General features: G+C 41.9%; 1 protein-coding gene across 4 annotated transcripts in view; it reads right to left on the bottom strand.

Moving 5' to 3' along the window:
• eva1c (eva-1 homolog C (C. elegans)) overlaps nt 1–19726 on the bottom strand; it is a 101456-nt gene that overhangs the window by 31002 nt on the left and 50728 nt on the right. For 3 of the 4 annotated variants that reach the window (XM_067993178.1, XM_067993176.1, XM_067993177.1), the window contains exons 2-4: nt 12872–13077; nt 9482–9605; nt 3651–3800 (exon numbers count right to left, since the gene is read on the bottom strand). In XM_067993178.1, coding sequence (XP_067849279.1) covers nt 3651–3800; nt 9482–9605; nt 12872–13077 — 480 coding nt within the window. The remainder of the gene's footprint in view (nt 1–3650; nt 3801–9481; nt 9606–12871; nt 13078–19726) is intronic. The other variant, XM_067993179.1, reaches the window with a different exon arrangement.

The raw sequence follows: 19726 nt of genomic DNA, 5'->3' as shown, positions 1-19726 counted from the left end.
AATGACTAAATAAAACAAAAATATACACAATAGAACTACAGAAAACAGTAGGGGATGTACTGTACTTTTTAATTAAAATAAAGTTATATTGGCAGCACCTTTAATATCTTCAACAATGTCAAAATTAGATTCTGTGATTTTTTTTAAAGCAGTGTTGTCATCTCTGAAAAGTTTGGAAAGATTTTAAAAAGTATGTTTATACTTCAACTTTAGGGTGACTGCAAAGCAATTCTGTGGTAATGTGGTGCTAAGGTTGTAGTGCAAATAACTCTGCAGTTATGTTCTTATGAGCCAGGTTAAGACCCAAGAAATAGGAGGTGTAGGCCATACACCCCCTCGAGCCTGCTTTACCATTCAATAAGATTGTGGCTGATCTTCTACCTCAACTCCACTTTCCTGCCCTATCCCCATATCCCTTGATTCCCTTAGTGTCCAAAAATCTGTTGATCTCAATCTTGAATGTACTCAACGACTGAGCATCCACAACTCCCTGGGGTAGAGAATTCCAAAAATTCACAACTCTATGAGTGAAAACATCTTTCCTCATCTCAGTCCAAAATGGCCAACTTCTTATCTTGAATCTATGACCCATAGTTCTAGACTGTCCAGCCAGGGAAAACAGCCTCTCAGCATCTACCCTGTCAAGCCCTCTAAAAATTTTATATGTTTCAAGAGATTCTTCTAAACTCCAGAGAATATAGGCCCATTCTACTCAATCTCTCCTCATAGGACAACATTCTCATCCCAGGAATCAATCTAGTGAACATTTGTTGCACCCCCTCTAAGGCAAGGAAATCCTTCCTTAGGAAAGGAGACCAAAACTGTACACAGTACTCCAGGTGTGGTCTCACCAGAGCCCAATATAATTGCAGCAAGACCTCCTTATGCTTATACTCCAACCTCCTTGCAATAAAGGCTAACATATCATTTGCCTTCCTTTCTTTCTGTGATCTGTGTACAAGGACACCCAAATCCCTCTGAATACCAACATTTCTCACCTTTTAAAAAAATATTCTGCTTTTCTATTCTTCCTACCAAAGTGGATAATTTCACAGTTCCCCACATTGTACTCGGTCACCTTCTCACCCACTCACCTAACCTGCCTATATTCCTTTGTAGCCTCTTTGGGTCCTCCTCACAGCTTACTTTCCCTCAAGGGGCTAGAGAGAAAAGTGTGCGAACCCCTGAAGGAGCAAGTCTCACACTGCATAGGTTTGACACTGCATAGAATATAACACCACTACCATGTCAAATCTGGTTTAAAACTGAGCTGAAGGTCCTCTGGGCCTCTGGAGCACTCCTTAAACTTATTCTGAGTTGATTTAAATGTGTGGACCCTACTCCCAATTTTAATTACATGGGTTCAAGCACTGTACATGCTGGTAAGCATGCATATGCAAAGCTCTCTCTTGAATGGTAGCATTCCATACTGGAAGCAGACAGTATAAATGAGGTACTGCCGGACTACTGATCTCAGACTAGTAGCTACAATATAAATGCACCCTTGTTGTTCACGTATATATATCTTGATCGTTGTCTATGATACAATGACAGCAATTGCACCACCGATCTCAGCCCTGCTAAATAAAATTTGTTACATAGCTGACAGCGTCTGAAAAAAAAAGCATCTGAGAAATTTTACAGCTACAGCATCAACTCTCCCGATGATCACAACATTCTAAACTTGAAGCTTCCAATTTCCACCGTTTCCTCGCCTTCACATGGTCCATATCGCTTCCCTTCCTTGGCTTCTCTATTTCCATTTCTGGGGATAGGCTGTCAACCAATATCTATTAGAAGCCCACCGACTCCCACAGCTACCTTAATTACACTTCCTCCCACCCCGCTTCCTGTAAGGACTCTATTCCCTTCTCCCAGTTTCCCCATCTCCGTCGCATTTGTTATGACGATGCCACCTTCTACACCAGTGCTTTCAATATGTCTTCCTTTCTCCTCAACCAAGGATTCCCCTCCACTGTAGTTGACAGGGCCCTCGACCGTGTCAGTCCTATTTCCTGTACTTCTGCCCTCACCCCCTCCCCTCCCTCCCAGAAGCATGATAGGGTCCCTCCTTGTCCTCACCTTCCACCCCACCAGCCTCCACATTCAACGTATTATCCTCCGCCATTTTCAGCGCGATCCCACCACCAAACACATCTTCCCGTCCCCCTCCCCTTTCAGCATTCTGAAGGGACTGCTCCCTCCACAACACCCTGGTCCAATCTTCATCACCCCCACACCCGCTCTCCTCCCCATGGCACCTTCTCGTGCGAGCGCAGGAGATGCAACACCTGCGCTTTCACCTCCTCCCCACCGTCCAGGACCCCAAACACTCCCTCCAGGTGAAACAATGGTTTACTTGTACTTTTCAAGTTAGTATACTGTATTCGCTGCTCACAATGAGGTCTCCTCTACATTGGGGAGGCCAAACGCAGATTGGGTGATCGCTTTGCTGAACACCTTTGTTCTGTCCGCAATCATGACCCTGATCTGCCAGTCACTTGCCATTTTAATTCCCCTACCTACTCCTACTCTGACCTCTCTGTCCTCGGCCTCTTGCACTGTTACAATGATGCTCAACTTAAGCTTGAGGAACAGCACCTCATCTTTTGTTTTGGCACTTTACCACCTTCCGGACTCAACACTGATTTCAATAACTTCAGATCATAACCACTGCTCCCATTTTTTCGGACAGCAAGTGCTGGTAATGGTTCTGCTGTTGCCATTTACAGCTACTCCCGACATATCTTTTGTTTCTTAACCTGTCCCATTGCCACCTTTCTTGCCTTGCACCATCAACCCTTTTGTCATTTAATCACTCCTGCCCTCCACCCTATCAAAGACCTTTCCTTTTGTTCTTTCCTCCCCTCCACTCCTTCTCCATCTTCATCTTTCCTTGGCTCTGTACATAGAAACATAGAAAATAGGAGCAGGATGCCTTTTGTGTCTAGAAATCTATTTAGCTCCTCCTTAAATATATTCAATGACTTGGCCTCCACAGCCTTCTGTGGTAGAGAATGCCACAGGTTCACCACCCTCAGTGAAGAAATTTCTCCTCATCTCAGTCCTAAATGTCCTACCCTGTATCCTGAGACTGTGACCCCTCGTTCTGGACCCCCCCAGCCAGGGGAAACATCCTCCCTGCATCCAATCTGTCCAGCCCTGTCAGAATTTTATATGTTTCAATGAGATCCCCTCTCATTCTTCTAAACTCGAGTGAATACAGTACTTGCTTAAAAACTTTAACTCTTTAATATCTTCCAGTTCTGATGAAAGGTCTCCATAGATGCTGCCTGACTTGCTGAGCTTTTCCAGCATTTTCTGTGTTTATTTCAGATCTCCAGCAGTCACAGTATTTTGCTTTAGATAATGGGACTGCAGGTGAGGATACAGGTTTTGGCATTTTGGGTGCCAACCCTGGAGCTTCAATGCCATAAAATGATGGTACCGGTTTCACAGTTAATTTTGATTTAATCCACCACTTTCAGTGAAAATAGAATTTTAATGTTTTATATTCCAACTCTCAAAAAAGTTATCCTTAGTGTTCACCAATTTTCCACAGTGTGCAGCCTTTGATTTAAGAAGCAATCTTTCAAACTTCCTTCAATGAATGTTTTGTTAAATATACACAGTATCTCTGTATAACTTACCTATATCAGGCAGTTTAAGGTTTGACGGGCAAGCCTTATTCCCATTTAGCATTCTCCCATATGTTGCGGAATAGATGTTAATCAATGTAGAGTTTTTACAGTGAAGTTTAAGTTCCTTGCCCTCACAGGTTACTTTGCTTTTGTACTCATCTGTGAGAAAAGGCACAATGTTAAATCATTACTAAATGTCCAACTGACTGCAACATATGCATTTTTTGTTTAGAAAATAAAACTCTAAGTTTTATTTTGTACACAAATTACATCTAAAGTTTGCAGCTTCTCATTTCATCAACACAATGACAAGCTTCAAAGTGACTCTTTTCATTAACTTGGCAGTAGTCATTAACTGCTTCTGTCATCTTGTGACAATGTCTTGGCATTTGTTGCCATGTGAAATACACAGAGTTCATAGAATAAAAATGGATGAAGGCAGCCATTCATCCCATCTTAACTCCTCCATCTAGAAACACCATAAAGTCCATAAACTCAATACTATGTATACTCCTCTAAACTTTCCAAAGTGCAGGGGAAGTTATAAAGGAAATTAGGAAAGTAAAGAGAGGGCATGAAAAAATATTAGCAGGTAAAATCAAAGAAAACCCAAAGATGTTTTATAATTATATTAAGAGGAAGAGGATAACTAAGGAAAGAGTAGGGCCTATTAGAGACCAAAAAGGTAAACTATGTGTGGAGGCGGAAGATGTGAGTATGGTTCTTAATGAATACTTTGCATCTGTCCTCACAAAGGAGAGGGATGATACAGGGATTGAAGTTAAGGAGGAGGAGTGTGAAATATTGGATGGGATAAACAGTGAGAGAGGAAGTATTCAGGGGATTAGCATCTTTGAAAGTGGATAAATCACCAGGTCCGGATGAAATGTATCCCAGGCTGTTAAAAGAAACCAGGGAGGAAATAGCGGAGGCTTTAACAATCATTTTCCAAACTTCACTGGATACAGGCGTAGTGCCGAAGGATTGGAGGACTGCTAATGTAACGTTGTTTATAAAGGGAGCGAAGGATAGACAGAGTAATTACAGACCAGTCAGCCTGACCTCGGTGGTGGGCAAATTATTGGAATCAATTCTGAGGGACAGGATAAACTGTCACTTAGAAAGGCACGGACTAATCAAGGACAGTCAGCATGGATTTGTTAAGCGGGTCGTGTCTGACTAACTTTATTGAATTTTTCGAAGAGGTGACAAGGAGGATCGATGAGGATAGTGCAGTTGATGTAGTATACACGGATTTTAGCAAGGCTTTTGACAAGGTCTCACTTGGCAGATTGGTCAAAAAAGTAAAGGCCCATGGGATCCAAGGGAATGTTGCAAATTGGATCCAAAATTGGCTCAGTGGCAGGAAGCAAAGGGTAATGGTCAACAGGTGTTTTTGCGACTGGAAAGATGTTTCCAGTGGGGTGCCGCAGGGCTCAGTACTAGGTCCTTTGCTTTTTGTGGTATACATTAACAATTTGGACTTAAACGTAGAGGGCATGATCAAGAAATTTGCGGATGACAAAGATAGGCCGTGTGGTTGATAGCGAGGAGGAAAGATGTAGACTGCAGGAAGATATCAATGGACTGGTCAGATGGGCAGAAAAGTGGCAAATGGATTTCAATCTGGAGAAGTGTAAGGTAATGCATTTGGGGAGAGTAAACGTGGCAAGGAAATACACAATAAATGGGAGGATACTGAGAGGTGTGGAGGAAGTGAGGGACCTTGGAGTGCATGTCCACAGATCCCTGAAGGTAGTAGGACAGGTAGATAAGGTGGTTAAGAAGGCATATGGAATGCTTTCCTTTTTTAGCCGAGGCATAGAATATAAAAGCAGGGATGTTATGCTGGAACCGTATAAAACACTAGTTAGGCCACAGCTTGAGTACTGCGCACAGCTCTTATCACCACATTACAGGAAGGATGTAATTGCTCTAGAGAGGGTACAGAGGAGATTTACGAGGATACTGCCAGGGCTGGAGAATTTTAGCTATGATGACAGATTAGATAGGCTGGGTTGTTTTCCTTGGAACAGAGGAGGCTGAGGGGTGATTTGATTGAGGTGTACAAAATTATGAGGGGCCTAGATAGAGTGGATAGAAAGGACCTATTTCCCTTAGCGGAGGGGTCAATAACCAGGGGGCATAGATTTAAAGTGATTGGTGGAAGGAATAGAGTGGAAATTAGGACATTTTTTTCACCCAGAGGGTGGTGGGGATCTGGAACTCACTGCCTGAGAGGGTGGTAGAGGCAGAAACCCTCAACTCAAATACCTGGATGTGCACCTGAACAGCCGTGACCTGCAGGGCTACAGACCAAATGTGGGAAAGTGGGAATAGGCTGGGTCGCTCGTTTCTCAGCCAGCGCGAACATGATGGGCTGAATGGCCTCCTTCTGTGCCGTAAACTTTCTATAATTCCCCCCATCATGTCATCCAATTGTTTCTTAAATGCTTTCAAGCTTTTTGTTTCCACTACTCTATCCAGAAGTCTAGGCTATGTGTTGATCAATCTTTGTGTGAAGAACATCCGTCCTAAATTTGCTTTTCACAAGTTTCGACCTGTGTTCCCTTGTCCTACTGTCACTGATTAATTTGAAGTAATTTCTGGAATTACCTTACATATACCACTCTCAGTTCAGTTACCTCCTTCTAAGGCTGAAAAGCCCACATTTCTCCAGTCTTCTTCAGTCCTCTGAAGATCGGGATCAACCTCATTGCTCTTCTCTGAATTGCCTGTATAGTTTGCATGTTTCTTTGTGTCTTGATGACCAGAACTGGACAGAGTGCTTAAGGCATGGTCTGACTACAACTTGATACATTCATGATTTCCTTTGATTTGTTTTGGCTTTAGTTCAGCATTCTAGTTGCTTTGTTAATCACTGCCCTGCACTGGTTGGAGCTGTTGAGTGTCAAGTCCAGAAAGACCCCTGGATCTCTTTCAACTTCATCCATACCTATTTCAACAACATTCATGGAGTAATTATGTCACCCATTTTTCTTCCTATGTGCAGTCTGTCACACTTGTCCCCATTAAATTTCCTTTACTATTGTCTATCTCACAGACATATTTTGTCATTCGTTTTGTAGTGCTTGAGCTGCCTCTTCTATCATCTGCAGTTTTCAACTGAATTTCTGAATCTAATTTGTTGAGCAACTAGAAACTAGGAGTGATCGCAACACCAATTCCTAGAACACTCACTCAACGTTGCTTCCCACCCCAAGATAACTCCTCCAAGGCTTTCTACCCTTTAACTAATTTCTTACCCATTTCCAGAATTTTATCCTGAATCTTTACCACTTTGAACTTAACTGGTGGTCTTTCATGTGGAACTTATGTGAAATGCTTTTTGGAAGTCTAGGTTTATTATGTTGTAGGGATTTCCACAGTCCATTTAGGATGTAACTTCCTCAAAATAGTTAAGGAGGTTGGTCAAGCAGAATCACCCCTTTCTGAATCCATAATGGCTGCTGATTAGCCAATATATATATCATACTGATAATTCTCAAGCTTCCTCCTAACTCTATGTTTTAAAATTGATAAGCCACGAAATTCAGCGGGGCGACTACCTGTCTCCCATCATAACTTCATTGGGAGACTGATGGAACCTCCAGAGAAACAGCGTAAATGTCTGAAAACAACCGTTTGTACCATCTCTGTGAAGATTGCACCTACCTCCCACTAAAGTCACAGTGGCAGACCGGGAGAAGTACGGTAGAGTTTCCAGTCCATAGATTTTTTTTATATATAACAGGTGCAGGCTGGCCATTAGGACACAGAAAATGCTTCTTGTATTTAATAATTAATAAATCCTATCCTCATTAGATCCTCTCAAAGAGACAACTTATGTTGAAAGAAATAAGAAAAAAGGTTGAGTCATTTTTCTAGCGCCACAAAAGGTAATCTTAGGGGAGAATTTTTTGTTGTTGTTGATGTGCTTGCAAGTGGTTTGCTTTGCGCTCATAGGGCTAGCCACATAGACTTTGTTTTAGACCAAATTGATTTGATTTTTATAACATTTATGGTCAGTTATGTGGGAGGGCCACTTAATGTTAACAACATTATGTCATGACTCATTCATCTTTTCCTTGTACATGTAAAGCAAATAGGGTGTTGAATGCATCTTCACTACTGCTGTCACATGGCAAATGTCAAGAGATAAAGGAATAAAATATTAGAAGAGGAGATAGTAATTGTATAGCTTTGTACCAGAGCTTTGTGGCACATAAATGTTATATAACAGAAAGGGATAATAAACATGCTGTAGTATGGCATGTTGAAAATTAACACTATGAAATTCCCACAAATTTGCCAAATGTAAATCGATTTAATCAGGTGGAAAAGAATGACTGGAATACTGACATCCCACACCATAGCTCCAGCTTCTTAACAAACAAGTCAACATAGATGTATTGGAATCAAAATCTGTAACACACATGCTAGTTATATGTATGCCAGGATTTTCCACTTTAGTAAAATCCTGATGCATATCAGTCAAGGTGGAAGTTCCTTCCATTCCAAATGCCAATCCTTGCCCCTGGTTAGTTTTTTAGGGTCAGGTTTATTTGCATATTTTACAAATCAGAGAATCGCTGCAATAAGCCTTCGATGCCTGCTGTAGTGTAGTATGACCATTCACCTGTAGTGACAATCCTGCCCATCACGCAATTGGTTCCAAAAAAGAGGCTCAGGTGATTGATTCATAGGGCTGCTAGTCACGGCAAAATGTAGATCAAAAGATCTGGATAATGCAATGGATTAGTACACTGCACTTTTACCTCTGAGACTTGGACTCAAATCTGGACCATGCTGATTGGATGAAAATCTCTTTTTGCTGGCTGAAGGGTTCTGTGAGTTTGGTGCAGACTTAACCCAATTCTTAGTGGCCATGAACCAATAGCAAAAAAATTGGTACTATTTGGAAATCTCATTATCAGAGGCCACAGGATGGCTAGTTTGTGAACTAGAAAATGTCACACCAGTGCAGTATGGGGTGGTCTTCAGAGGCTGGGGGTGAGATAAATTGTTGAGGCAGGGTTGAGAGACCTTTACTCTGCATTTAATTGTGCTATATCTAACCTCTGAGTACTTGATGCTGACAAAGTAGGTCCAAAATGGAAATGTGTTCTACTTCTCAGCACTAACAATTCTCATCTTAAAACACAAAAATCACTGGAAGAAAAAAAAAATCAAAAACTTTTCAATAAAACTAGTAGATATATGTGCCACGTTCAGGAGCACAGAGACTATCCTGACGAAATGGAAAACCGATGCTGACTGACCAAGCTCTCTCTGTTTGAATCACTCCTCTTACCAGCTGCTCTTAGATGTCACTGGTGGATGTTTTGGAGAACATCACCACCCAAACCATTCCATCTTCCCACCTGGAACAATTGACAAGTAGGTGTAAAGGCAGTCGGTCTGCACTCCCGTTGGGAACACAGAGATAGGGCTACAACAGTGTAGTGCTAAATTTCTGACCCGTGCTCCTTTTGAATGGGAGTCCCCACAGCGAGTACACAATCACTGAATTTACCCTGCAGTCCTCGAGTGGCAGAACAGGTTGAAATTAAATCAACAAATAAAAATAGAAATCATTGCATTGGCTGGCAGCTATTAATAATAATTTAAATCTGAATTGGGGAATTTGTTCAAGGGACAAAGTTAACAGATTAATACAAGTTAGCTATGAACAAGACATGTAATAGTTATCACTATTACATGAACCAAATAAAACTTACCTCCCTGATTATACAAATTTCCACTTTTCACTCTGTAATTTGAACTGAAAAGGTTGGACAAGAAAATGTGCATTCATTAACTGTGAAAGTATTACTTACTAGGCTTGCATTTGTAAGAGACACGGAGGTATTTGCTGGTGCCAGGACAAGGGTCAAGTCCAAAAACACGCCTATTGACTGGGAGCTGGCAGGATTGCTGGTCTTGGCATTCATCCAGTATTTTCTGGCAAGAATGAAAGTAAGAAGACATGGTTCAGGAATAAAGGGAAATATCTGCAAGCACAGACTCCATTAATTACTTTTAGATTGAAAATATGTTCTAAATAGCATTCATAATAAAAAGAACATTAAGTACATCATTAAAATTTATTATAAACAGAGCAATAGTTTAAAAAAATTAGCATCCTGAAGTGAAAATTATACAATATACTAGTGGTTCTGTTTTGGCAACAAAGATTAAGATGATTAAACATCACTTTGATTGAGACCAGCTTTTTTGAAGAATGCGTTGGATTGCAAACACCATAGAAATTCTATTTCATTCAACAAGTGCAGATACAAAAAAAGCACCTCAGGTTAAGAACTAATGTGCATCTGTAACAATATAGTGTGCCTCTAATGTCGCTGATTGGTCAATGCTACGGACCAATCAGATCCCTACAAGAATACATATGGCAGCCATGATTTCATTTTTTTTTTACATTTTTACTTTTTTTTTAAAGTTTTCTATTTTAAAATAATATTCTTCCACCTGGTTAGGTCCTGATCCGCTCAGCCTCCCTTCTCCTCCAAGAATGTCAAGAGCCTGAGTCCATACAGTGTTTACATTTGACCCAGCCACTGTCCTGTCCAAAGCAACCCTAATCTGGATTCACTGTCCAAATCGACCCTCGCCTCCCTGTCCTGTCGAAGCTTTCCTTATTGTCCTTGGCCTGACCAGGATCCAGCCTCTCTCCCCAACATCTTCTCAGATACCTAACCCTGAATGGCATGCACTGTAGTCGCCAGCTCCCTACTATTATTTCCTGGCCAATAGCCTCTGGTCCAAGTTTAATTTTCTTCTTCTTGTCAATTCCTGATCTTTTCAGTGCCCGGGAACATGAAGCCGGTGGTATATAAATTTCTGTTGAGAGGGGAGATCAGATTTCTCTTACATAAACAAAGATCAAATACTTTTATCCAGAAACATACAATGAAGGAGAGAGAGAGAGAGAGAAAAGACACCAAGGAGCCCTAGTACAAATGACGTCAATGGGAAACACTCTCCAGGGGCTGGAGTCATACCTAGTACAACGGAAGATGGTAATGGTTGTTGGAGGCCAACCAACCATCGCAGTCCCAGGACATCACTGCAGGAGTTCCTCAGGGCAGTATCCTAGGCCCAACCATCTTCAGCTGCTTCATCAATGACCTTCCCTCCATCATAAAGTCAGAAATGGGGATGTTCGCTGATGATTGCACAGTGTTCAGTTCCATTCACAACCCCTCAGATAATGAAGCAGTCCAAGCCCGCATGCAGCAAGACCTGGACAACATCCAGGCTTGGGCTGATAAGTGGCAAGTAACATACATGCCAGACAAGTGCCAGGCAATGACCATCTCCAACAAGAGAGAATCTAGCCACCTCCCCTTGACATCCAACAGCATTACCATCACTGAATCCTCCACCATCAACATCCTGGTGGTCACCATTGACCAGAAACTTAACTGGACCAGCCACATAAATACTGTGGCTACAAGTGCAGGTAGAGGCTGGGTATTCTGCGGGGAGTGACTCACCTCCTGACTCCCCAGCGCCTTTCCACCATCTACAAGGCACAAGTCAGGAGTGTGATGGAATACTCTCCACTTGCCTGGACGAGTGCAGCTCCAACAAAACTCAAGAAGCTTGACACCATCCAGGATAAAGCAGCCCGCTTGATTGACACCCCATCCACCACCCTAAACATTCACTCCCTTCACCACCGGCGCACCATGGCTGCAATGTGTACCATCCACAGGATGCACTGCAGTAACTCGCCAAGGCTTCTTCGACAGCACCTCCCAAACCCACAACCTCTACCACCTGGAAGGACAAGGGCAGCAGGCACATGGGAACACCACCACCCTGCACGTTCCCCTCCAAGTCACACACCATCCCGACCTGGAAATATATCGCTGTATCGCTGTTCCTTCTTCGTCGCTGGGTCAAAATCCTGGAACTCCCTACCTAACAGCACTGTGGGAGAACCTTCACACGGAATGCAGCGGTTCAAGGTGGCAGCTCACCACCACCTTCTCAAGGGCAATTAGGGATGGGCAATAAATGCTGGCCTTGCCAGCGATGTCCACATCCCATGAACGAATAAAATAAAATTGTAGATCTTACACCTCCCCCACCTCCCACCCCGCATGTCAAGGGGCTGTGTGTGAGGCAGTTCCTGGGCTACCCCAAGAAATTCCAACAATTACATCCTTATAAGGAACACCAGCTTGATAAGAATTGACCTCAGAGCAGAAGACTAAGAAAGAATGTTCTTCATTGGGCCTTTGCCTGACTTCCTCTCTGCCATCGGTGCTACTCCAAAATTTCGACCAACAGTTCAGGCTGGGCAGCATTGAAGCACTCTTGCAGGTGTAATGCACCTTTCTGTTCCGTGCACTATTTATCTTACCATAACCCGTCCTAATTTTGAAGATCTCTATCGGGTCACCTATCAACCTTCTCAGCTTCAGCAAAAATAGTCCCAACTTCTCAAGTTTGTTTTCATAACTGTAATCCCTTATCCCTGGTAACATCCCAGTGAATGTATGCTGCAAATTAATTGCTTTGGCGATGAACTGGATGTTATAAAAACAGGTAGCTGTTCAAAAGGCAGAAGAGCAGTTTTTACAACACTGCAAATTTACAGCGACACTAACAAGATACATCTCTTGGTTACAATAACTTATTTGCCACCCCTGCATTATTCAGTTGGGTCCACTGATTGGATTGTTAAAATGTCTTGGGCATGCATAATGTCATTTTAAAGTATTGGAATAGATTAATTGATTTTAAAAAGTTATTAAAATTCAGATAATTACCATGTACAAGAGAGACTGGCAATTGGTAATATCATGATATCATGAAAAGCACTGCAGACCAAAAATAGGTCATTGGAAACTGTATCTCAGAAGTGTTAGTCCATGGGCCAAATAATGGAATCCACTGTAAAAGTACACGATATGCAGGGTAAAACAAAAGTTTATTTTGAAAATGAAGAAAGCTTTATAACTCCCATACAAACTATCATGACTTTGAATTCCGGACTGCAGTTCAAACTCACTGATTCTAACAGACATGTACAGATGCTGAAACCACTTGATTCAAGAATAATGTAATCTTAAAAGATGACCACTATTAACATAACTCTAGCATACAATTGTCCAAATCATTTTTGTTACTCTTACTATTATTTAAATGTATCATTGTTAGGACAGTAACAAATATCTAATAAATTCTTGCCTTACCTGTAAAGTGGTTGGTGCTGTGCAGTTTATATTTTCTTCCACCGTGTTTCTGGGACGTAAGCTAGGGCACAAAAGGGAACTTGGTACCTTGCGTCCATAAAATGCTGACTGTATACTTATCGTCGATTCTCGAGGGCAGTGTAGGTTTAGGCGGCCACCATCACAAGCTTGCTCTGTATGGCTACGTAAAACTTTGGATAAGTAATCTATAGGAACAAAAAACAACAGTATTATGTATTTTTTTGAAAAACAAAACTATGTCACACAAAAAGCAGAAGCAATATATTGTAACTAATGTAATATCTCTGAACTTTGATGTAATGTAATAATCACAACACTAATAAATACACCATATAATAGCAAAACAATTAGTTTACATTTGGTTTCATATACAGCTGGGTCATATGATATTACCAACCCTTTGATTAGCAATAATTTGACTGGCAGACTAATAGTAAGAATGAAAGTAAGACAATCAGATACTGAGACATCTGTTTACAGTATGTCTTTTCATCCATTTCATTAATTCACCTATTCATCAACTTCATTATCACAAAATCAAGTCTTGTATTTAGCCCCAAGGCTAAGAGCCAGATATTCTCTGGTTACGATAAATCCTTGACAATCACTTAAAGAAAAATTATTTTAAAAAGTGTTAAGATATGAGAATGAATAGTAAATCCTCTAATTTCTACCTCCCAAACAAGTTGCAAAAACTTTTTACTACAAGATGCAGAGAAAACACTGTCAGAGTACAATGGAGAACCAGCAACACTACACACCAATCAATACTCCTGGGGCAAAAACCGTCCACTCTCGCCCCATCATTACTAGTAAACATTCCAAAACTGATTATTTTTTGGAAAGGAACAATGAGGAGAGGCAATATAAACTAAATGGTACAATTTTAAAGGGGGTGCAGGAACAGAGAGACCTGAGGATTCGCACATACAAATCTTTGAAGATGGCAGGGCAAGTTGATAAGGCTGTCAAAAAAGCATATGGGATCCTGGGCTTTATAAATAGAGGCATAGAGTACAAAAGCAAGGAAGTTATGGTAAACCTTACTCACTGGTTAGGCCTCAGCTGGAGTATTGTGTCCAATTCTGGGCACCACACTTTAGGAAGGATGTCGCCAAGGCCTTGGAGAGGGTGTAGAGGAGATTTACTAGAATGTTACCAGGGATGAGGGACTTCAGTTATGTGAAGAGACTGGAGAAGCTGGGATTGTTCTCCTTAGAGCAGAAAAGGTAAGGGGAGATTTAATAGAGGCGTTTAAAATTATGAAAGATTTTGATGGAGTAAATAAAGAGAAACTACTCCAATGGCAGGAGGGTTGGTAACCAGTGGACACAGATTTAGTATAACTTGCAAAAGAACCAGAGGGGAGATGAGGAGAATTTTTTTTTAACGCAGCAAGTTGTTATGATCTGGAATGCACTGCCTGAAAGGGTCACTGTCTAAAGCTAAAATGTAGCAATTTGAAACTGGGATTTTACTATAAATAAAATTAGGTACATAGGAATTGCTAGACAAAAAAAGACCAAGGTCCATCTAGTTCATCTTCCACCATCCTGGTAGTCTTAAGATACAACAATAATGGTACTGTTGAATAATCATGGCAATCAATTTTTATCAACTAGTCTACAACAGACGCAAACATAAGCAGAGGAAAACCCCCAGTGGGATAAAAGGTTTGGGAAACATAGGCCCAAAGCCACATGTTCCTCCCAAGCATGTTACACTTGCCATATATCATCATGGGCATGATTTTCACTTGGAGCCGGGTACCCCACGCATCCATACTGGATTCTTGCGCGAGAAACCTGGAAGTGAATTGAGTGCATTGCAATCTGCGATCACAAATCAACTGAAGGTGAGTATTTGTGCTTCCCACGCGCCAGGCAGCCAGGTTGACAGGCTGGCTGCCTGTTGGTTGTGAAAGGAGCTGCAAATCAGAGAGGGGACGGGAGGGAGGGAGAGATCATTGTGCTGGGGGGAAAAAAAAACGAAGGGTGGGGGGATGTGGATGACATCAGGGGAGCCAGCCATCGTTGGGGATCGGTGGGGGGGGGGGGGGGGGGTCGCCGGCCTGCATCGGAGATCGGGTTGGGGGGGGGGGGGGGGTGGCGATCGCAGGGGTCCTGTCGGTTGGTTGAGCTTGTTTGGCCTGTATGAAGCACTCCTGCTCCTCTGAGTCCACAGGCACTGCTATAAAGGCACTCACCTCATGGATCCGGCTCTTCCCACCTGCTTTCACCTGACGTGAATCGGAAATGATGGAAAACCTGAACAGGTAAGGTTAAATTCATTTTACTTTTGTAATACACAAAATATTAAGTACCTCAAGTATTTCAGTGAGGTGCATTGTCCCATTAAGTATCGGCCTGCCAGCTTTAAGTGGGGGCGGGACTTCCTGGTATCTGTTATGCACACGCAGACAAACCTGCCCGGGTTATACCAGAAGTGGGCTTGTTGGAGCTGGGATGCGGTACCACTCCAAAAAGTTATTATTTTAACCTCCACCCGCCCCAATCCACCCATTCTGGGGGGGTTAAAATTACCCCCCATATCTCAAATTACTCATATACTGTATCCCAAAATATTTACTAATTTGCATTTGAATCAATCAACATTATTTGCTTCCACCCTCTCTCCAGGGAGCTTGTTCCATAGATGTACCACTTGTTCACTGAAGTAATGTTTCATAGATTAGTTTTGAATCTACCCCCCTTCCAGTGCAGGCCATGTCCTCTGGCTCTACTATCCTGGGCAAGCTGAAACAGCTGGTCATGGTCTACATTATCTAATCCTTTTTGAATCCTAAAAATAGCAATCATATCACCTCTCAATCTTCTTTTCCAGTGAGAATATACCCAAAATACATAATTGCCTGTCATAATCCATTCCCTCCAACCCCTCAATCAGTCTGGTTGCCTTCTTCTGTATCCTTTCAATAGCCGCAAAATCCTTTTTGTACTGGAGCGACCAGAACTGGTGCGGTCCAAGTGCTATTGCACCAATGATTTATAAAGCGTCAGGGTTACTTCACTATTTTGTTCAATATTGACCTTTTAATATATCCCAATATCTTATGTGTGTTATTCATAGTCACCAAGCAATGTTACAATAGCTTCAATTTATTGTCAATCAGGACCCCCAGATCTCTTTCATTTTCCATGCATGTTATTTTTTTCCATTTAAGTAATGATCCCTTCCTATACTTTTTGTCCCCATTTGAAGCACTTTGCATTTCTCTACATTGAATTTTATTTGCCACCTGTCTTCCCAATTATATTCAAATCTTCCTGTAGTTTATCCTGTTCAGCTTTGCAGTCTTCCATCTTAATTAGCTTTGTATCATCTGCAAATTTAGCCGCAGTACTTGTGACTCCTAGCTCCAGGTCATTTATAAAGATATTAAACAAAACTAGGTCCCAAAACAGACCCTTGTGGGACCCCACTTATAACATTCTCCCAGGCTGATGACGATTATGTATCCATTATAAAATGTTTCCACTAATTCCTGCTTTCTTTATTTTCAGTACCAGCCATTGCAGAGAAGCTGCATCAAAGGTCTCACTGAAGTCCAAGTACACTATATACACTGTTTTATCTCTATCAAGTTTCTTTGTCTCACACTCAAAGAAATCCAGTAAATTAGATTGGCAAGGCCTCTCCTTCATGAGCCGATACTGGCTTTCTTTCATGATTTTATTTTTATCCAGTGCTTCATGATCTTATCTTTATTAAGGGTTTCCATAACTTTACCCACAGCGGATGTAAAACTCAATAGTCTGTAGTTTCTTTTGCTACCATTTTTAAAAAATAGGAGTAACGTCCGTCTTTCTCCAGGCCCCAGGCACCTCTCCAGTATTCAGTGATTTCTGGAAAATGTGAGCCAGATTTCCTGCAATTTCCTGCCTTAGTTCCTTAAGGATTCTTGGAAGCATCTTATCTGGTGCCTGAGTTTTATTTACCTTACGTTTGCACAGCTGTTCAGCAACCATGCTTGTAGTCATGTGGATGGTGTCACAACTTAAATCTGCAACACCTTCTAGTTCCCTTTCCAGATCAAATAAGTTACCTGACTCCTACTTGGTAAAAACTGAAGCGAAAAACATTTATCAGCCGTCATGTGCTCAACTAATCCCACTTTCAGCAGCCCCGTTCCATCTCTCTTTTTTCTTTTTACAACTAAAAAAACTTTATTATTATCCTTCACTTTTCTTGCCATATTCAAAATGGCATAAACAGAATTTGCTCCATTTTGCAGAGTTTCCACAGCTTTTCTACCAAAGTTAAGACAGACAAGTGTATTTTTAATGAATTTGCCATCCATAAAAACTATTTTCAAACTAATAATTTTCATCTGCTAATTCTGGTCTGGTCAGCCACTGGATGGCTACCTTTGCAGCCTAATAATTTGGCCACCTTGCAGTACCAGGCTACCGTACATTTAGAACCTAAACTGAAAAAAGCTCAAGTGAGAAATAAATAAGAGCACAGTCTGATCAAACAGTGGTTACATCGATTAAAGTAACAGTTGTTAAATTCTAAAGGAATCTCATTATGAAGCCTGGAAAGTACCCGATGATAGTTTAGAAACTTCTCTCCAGGATTAAAAGCATATATCCTGACCATGTCAGTTAATAGATATAAACTGGCTCAATTTATAATGCTCACATCATGTACGAGGAATCCATGGCATTTCATTTCAGATAACACTCTCCAGCATGTTTCCACACCAGCCTCCTTTAAAAGAAACATGTTCCATTGCTTTGCTGTACTGATCTTTCATGATTACTTATCTCCATACAAGAATAATACACTGATAAAATTGGAATATTATGAAAAACTAACATTTGCAGCTCCACAAAGTCAAGTGAATTACGGCTGATGAACAATCATGAATAGAAAATGGGTTCAAACAAACAGTTCTGATCTGTCTGTAACCACTAGAAATGCATTCTTATTGAAGCATAAATCGCATAATGATATTACAATGGATCATGATCAAAGAAAGTTAAGAAAGGCGATATCTGAAAAGCATCTAAAGGCTCTGATGCTTGATATACTAGTAGTGTGAAATAACCAGGCAAGTCACACTGTGGCTATAGACATGACAAAACACACACAGCTTGATTAAAATAAGAGATATATCAACCATCTTAAATGTAAGAGGAAAGAAGTTGCAACTTCAACATCATCATCCGTAGGATAAAAATCAGCATTTCAGGTACAACCATCTTAAGTACACACCTAATCAAACTTCTGTTGTTAAAAAGTTCTTTGCAAAATATTGTTTAATGCCAGATGTGTCAGCCATTAAAATGTCAATCTGTTAGAAATTACAAATTTGTTTGCAGTGTGGTTCTGTAGTAGCTACTGCAGTGTCAGGTGTCATGTATATCAGTGGTGGTAAGAGGTTGGAAGCACTTTGAGGCAGGGTGGAAGGGCTGGTAGAGATGGTGTCGAGGACTGTTAATTTGAGGTTGAGAGGATGCAGTTGATCAACTGAATCGTTGGTTACTCAACTGTTGTCGAGGAGCTCTGGAGCAGGGTAATACTGTTGCCCTCTCGCTTTTATTCTATCCTTGCTGTTGTTGGGGTCTTCCTCATCAGATGGTGGAAGGTCTTCTTGCTGTGAAGGCTTCATTTGTTGTCTCCATTGCACAGCAAATTTGTGCAGAATGCAGCAGATAATCACACTGCAGGATGCTCTTTGTGTTATATTGCAGAAACCCCTCAGATCTGTCCAGGCATCAAAAGCATTGTTTGAGCAGTCCAATGGTTTGCTCGATGATGGTTCTAGTGGTCCCACAGCTCAAATTGTATCACCTTTCAGCCGGCAAGCGTGAGTTTCGTAGAGGTGTCATGAGCTAGCTATAATGAGGAAAACCCTTGTCCCCAAGCAGCCAACCTCTGGCTTGCTGAGCTGGGTCAAAGTGTGTGTGTTGGAGGGGGGGTGGGAGGATTAGCGCAATAAGCAGGTGTCATGATAGCTGCCACGAAAGCTGGCACAGACGGTGATCACACACAGCTAAACATTAAGAAACCCTTTCTGGCTTTTTGAGAGGTAGCTACATGGGTGCAGTAAATCACATCCTGACCTTGGAGGAAGCCTACTATGGTAGAAAACCCTAAAGCCCCTTCCTGCTCGCTGCTGGTGACCATGGGGAATTTTATAAATTGATTGGCCTTGTTAAAGAGGCTGTAAACGACATACTTAATGCAGGCATGAACTGCGGACTAACTCATAACACTGATTTTTTATTTATTCGTTCATGGGATGTGGGTGTTGCTGGCGAGGCCGGCATTTATTGCCCATTCCTAATTGCCCTGGAGAAGGTGGTGGTGAGCCGCTTCTTGAATTGCTGCAGTCCATGTGGTGAAGGTTCTCCCACAGTGCTGTTAGGAAGGGAGTTCCAGGATTTTGATCCAGTGACGATGAAGGAACGGCGATATATTTCCAAGTCGGGATGGTGTGTGACTTGGAGGGGAACGTGCAGGTGGTGTTGTTCCCATGTGCCTGCTGCTCTTGTCCTTCTAGGTGGTAGAGGTCGCGGGTTTGGGAGGTGCTGTCGAAGAAGCCTTGGCGGGTTGCTGCAGTGCATCCTGTGGATGGTACACACTGCAGCCAATGTGCGCCGGTGGTGAAGGGAGTGAATATTTAGGGGGGTGGATGGGGTGCCAAGCAAGCGGGCGGCTTTGTCCTGGATGGTGTCGAGCTTCTTGAGTGTTGTTGGAGCTGTACTCATCCAGGCAAGTGGAGAGTATTCCATCACTCCTGACTTGTGCCTTGTAGATGGTGGAAAGGCTTTGGGGAATTAGGTGGTGAGTCACTTGCCGCAG

The sequence above is a fragment of the Heptranchias perlo genome, chromosome 11 (assembly GCF_035084215.1).
Source record: "Heptranchias perlo isolate sHepPer1 chromosome 11, sHepPer1.hap1, whole genome shotgun sequence".
NCBI classification, from domain to species: Eukaryota; Metazoa; Chordata; class Chondrichthyes; order Hexanchiformes; family Hexanchidae; genus Heptranchias; species Heptranchias perlo.
The sequence above is the reverse complement of the archived record's forward strand: the minus strand, read 5'-3'. Positions and strand labels throughout refer to the sequence as shown.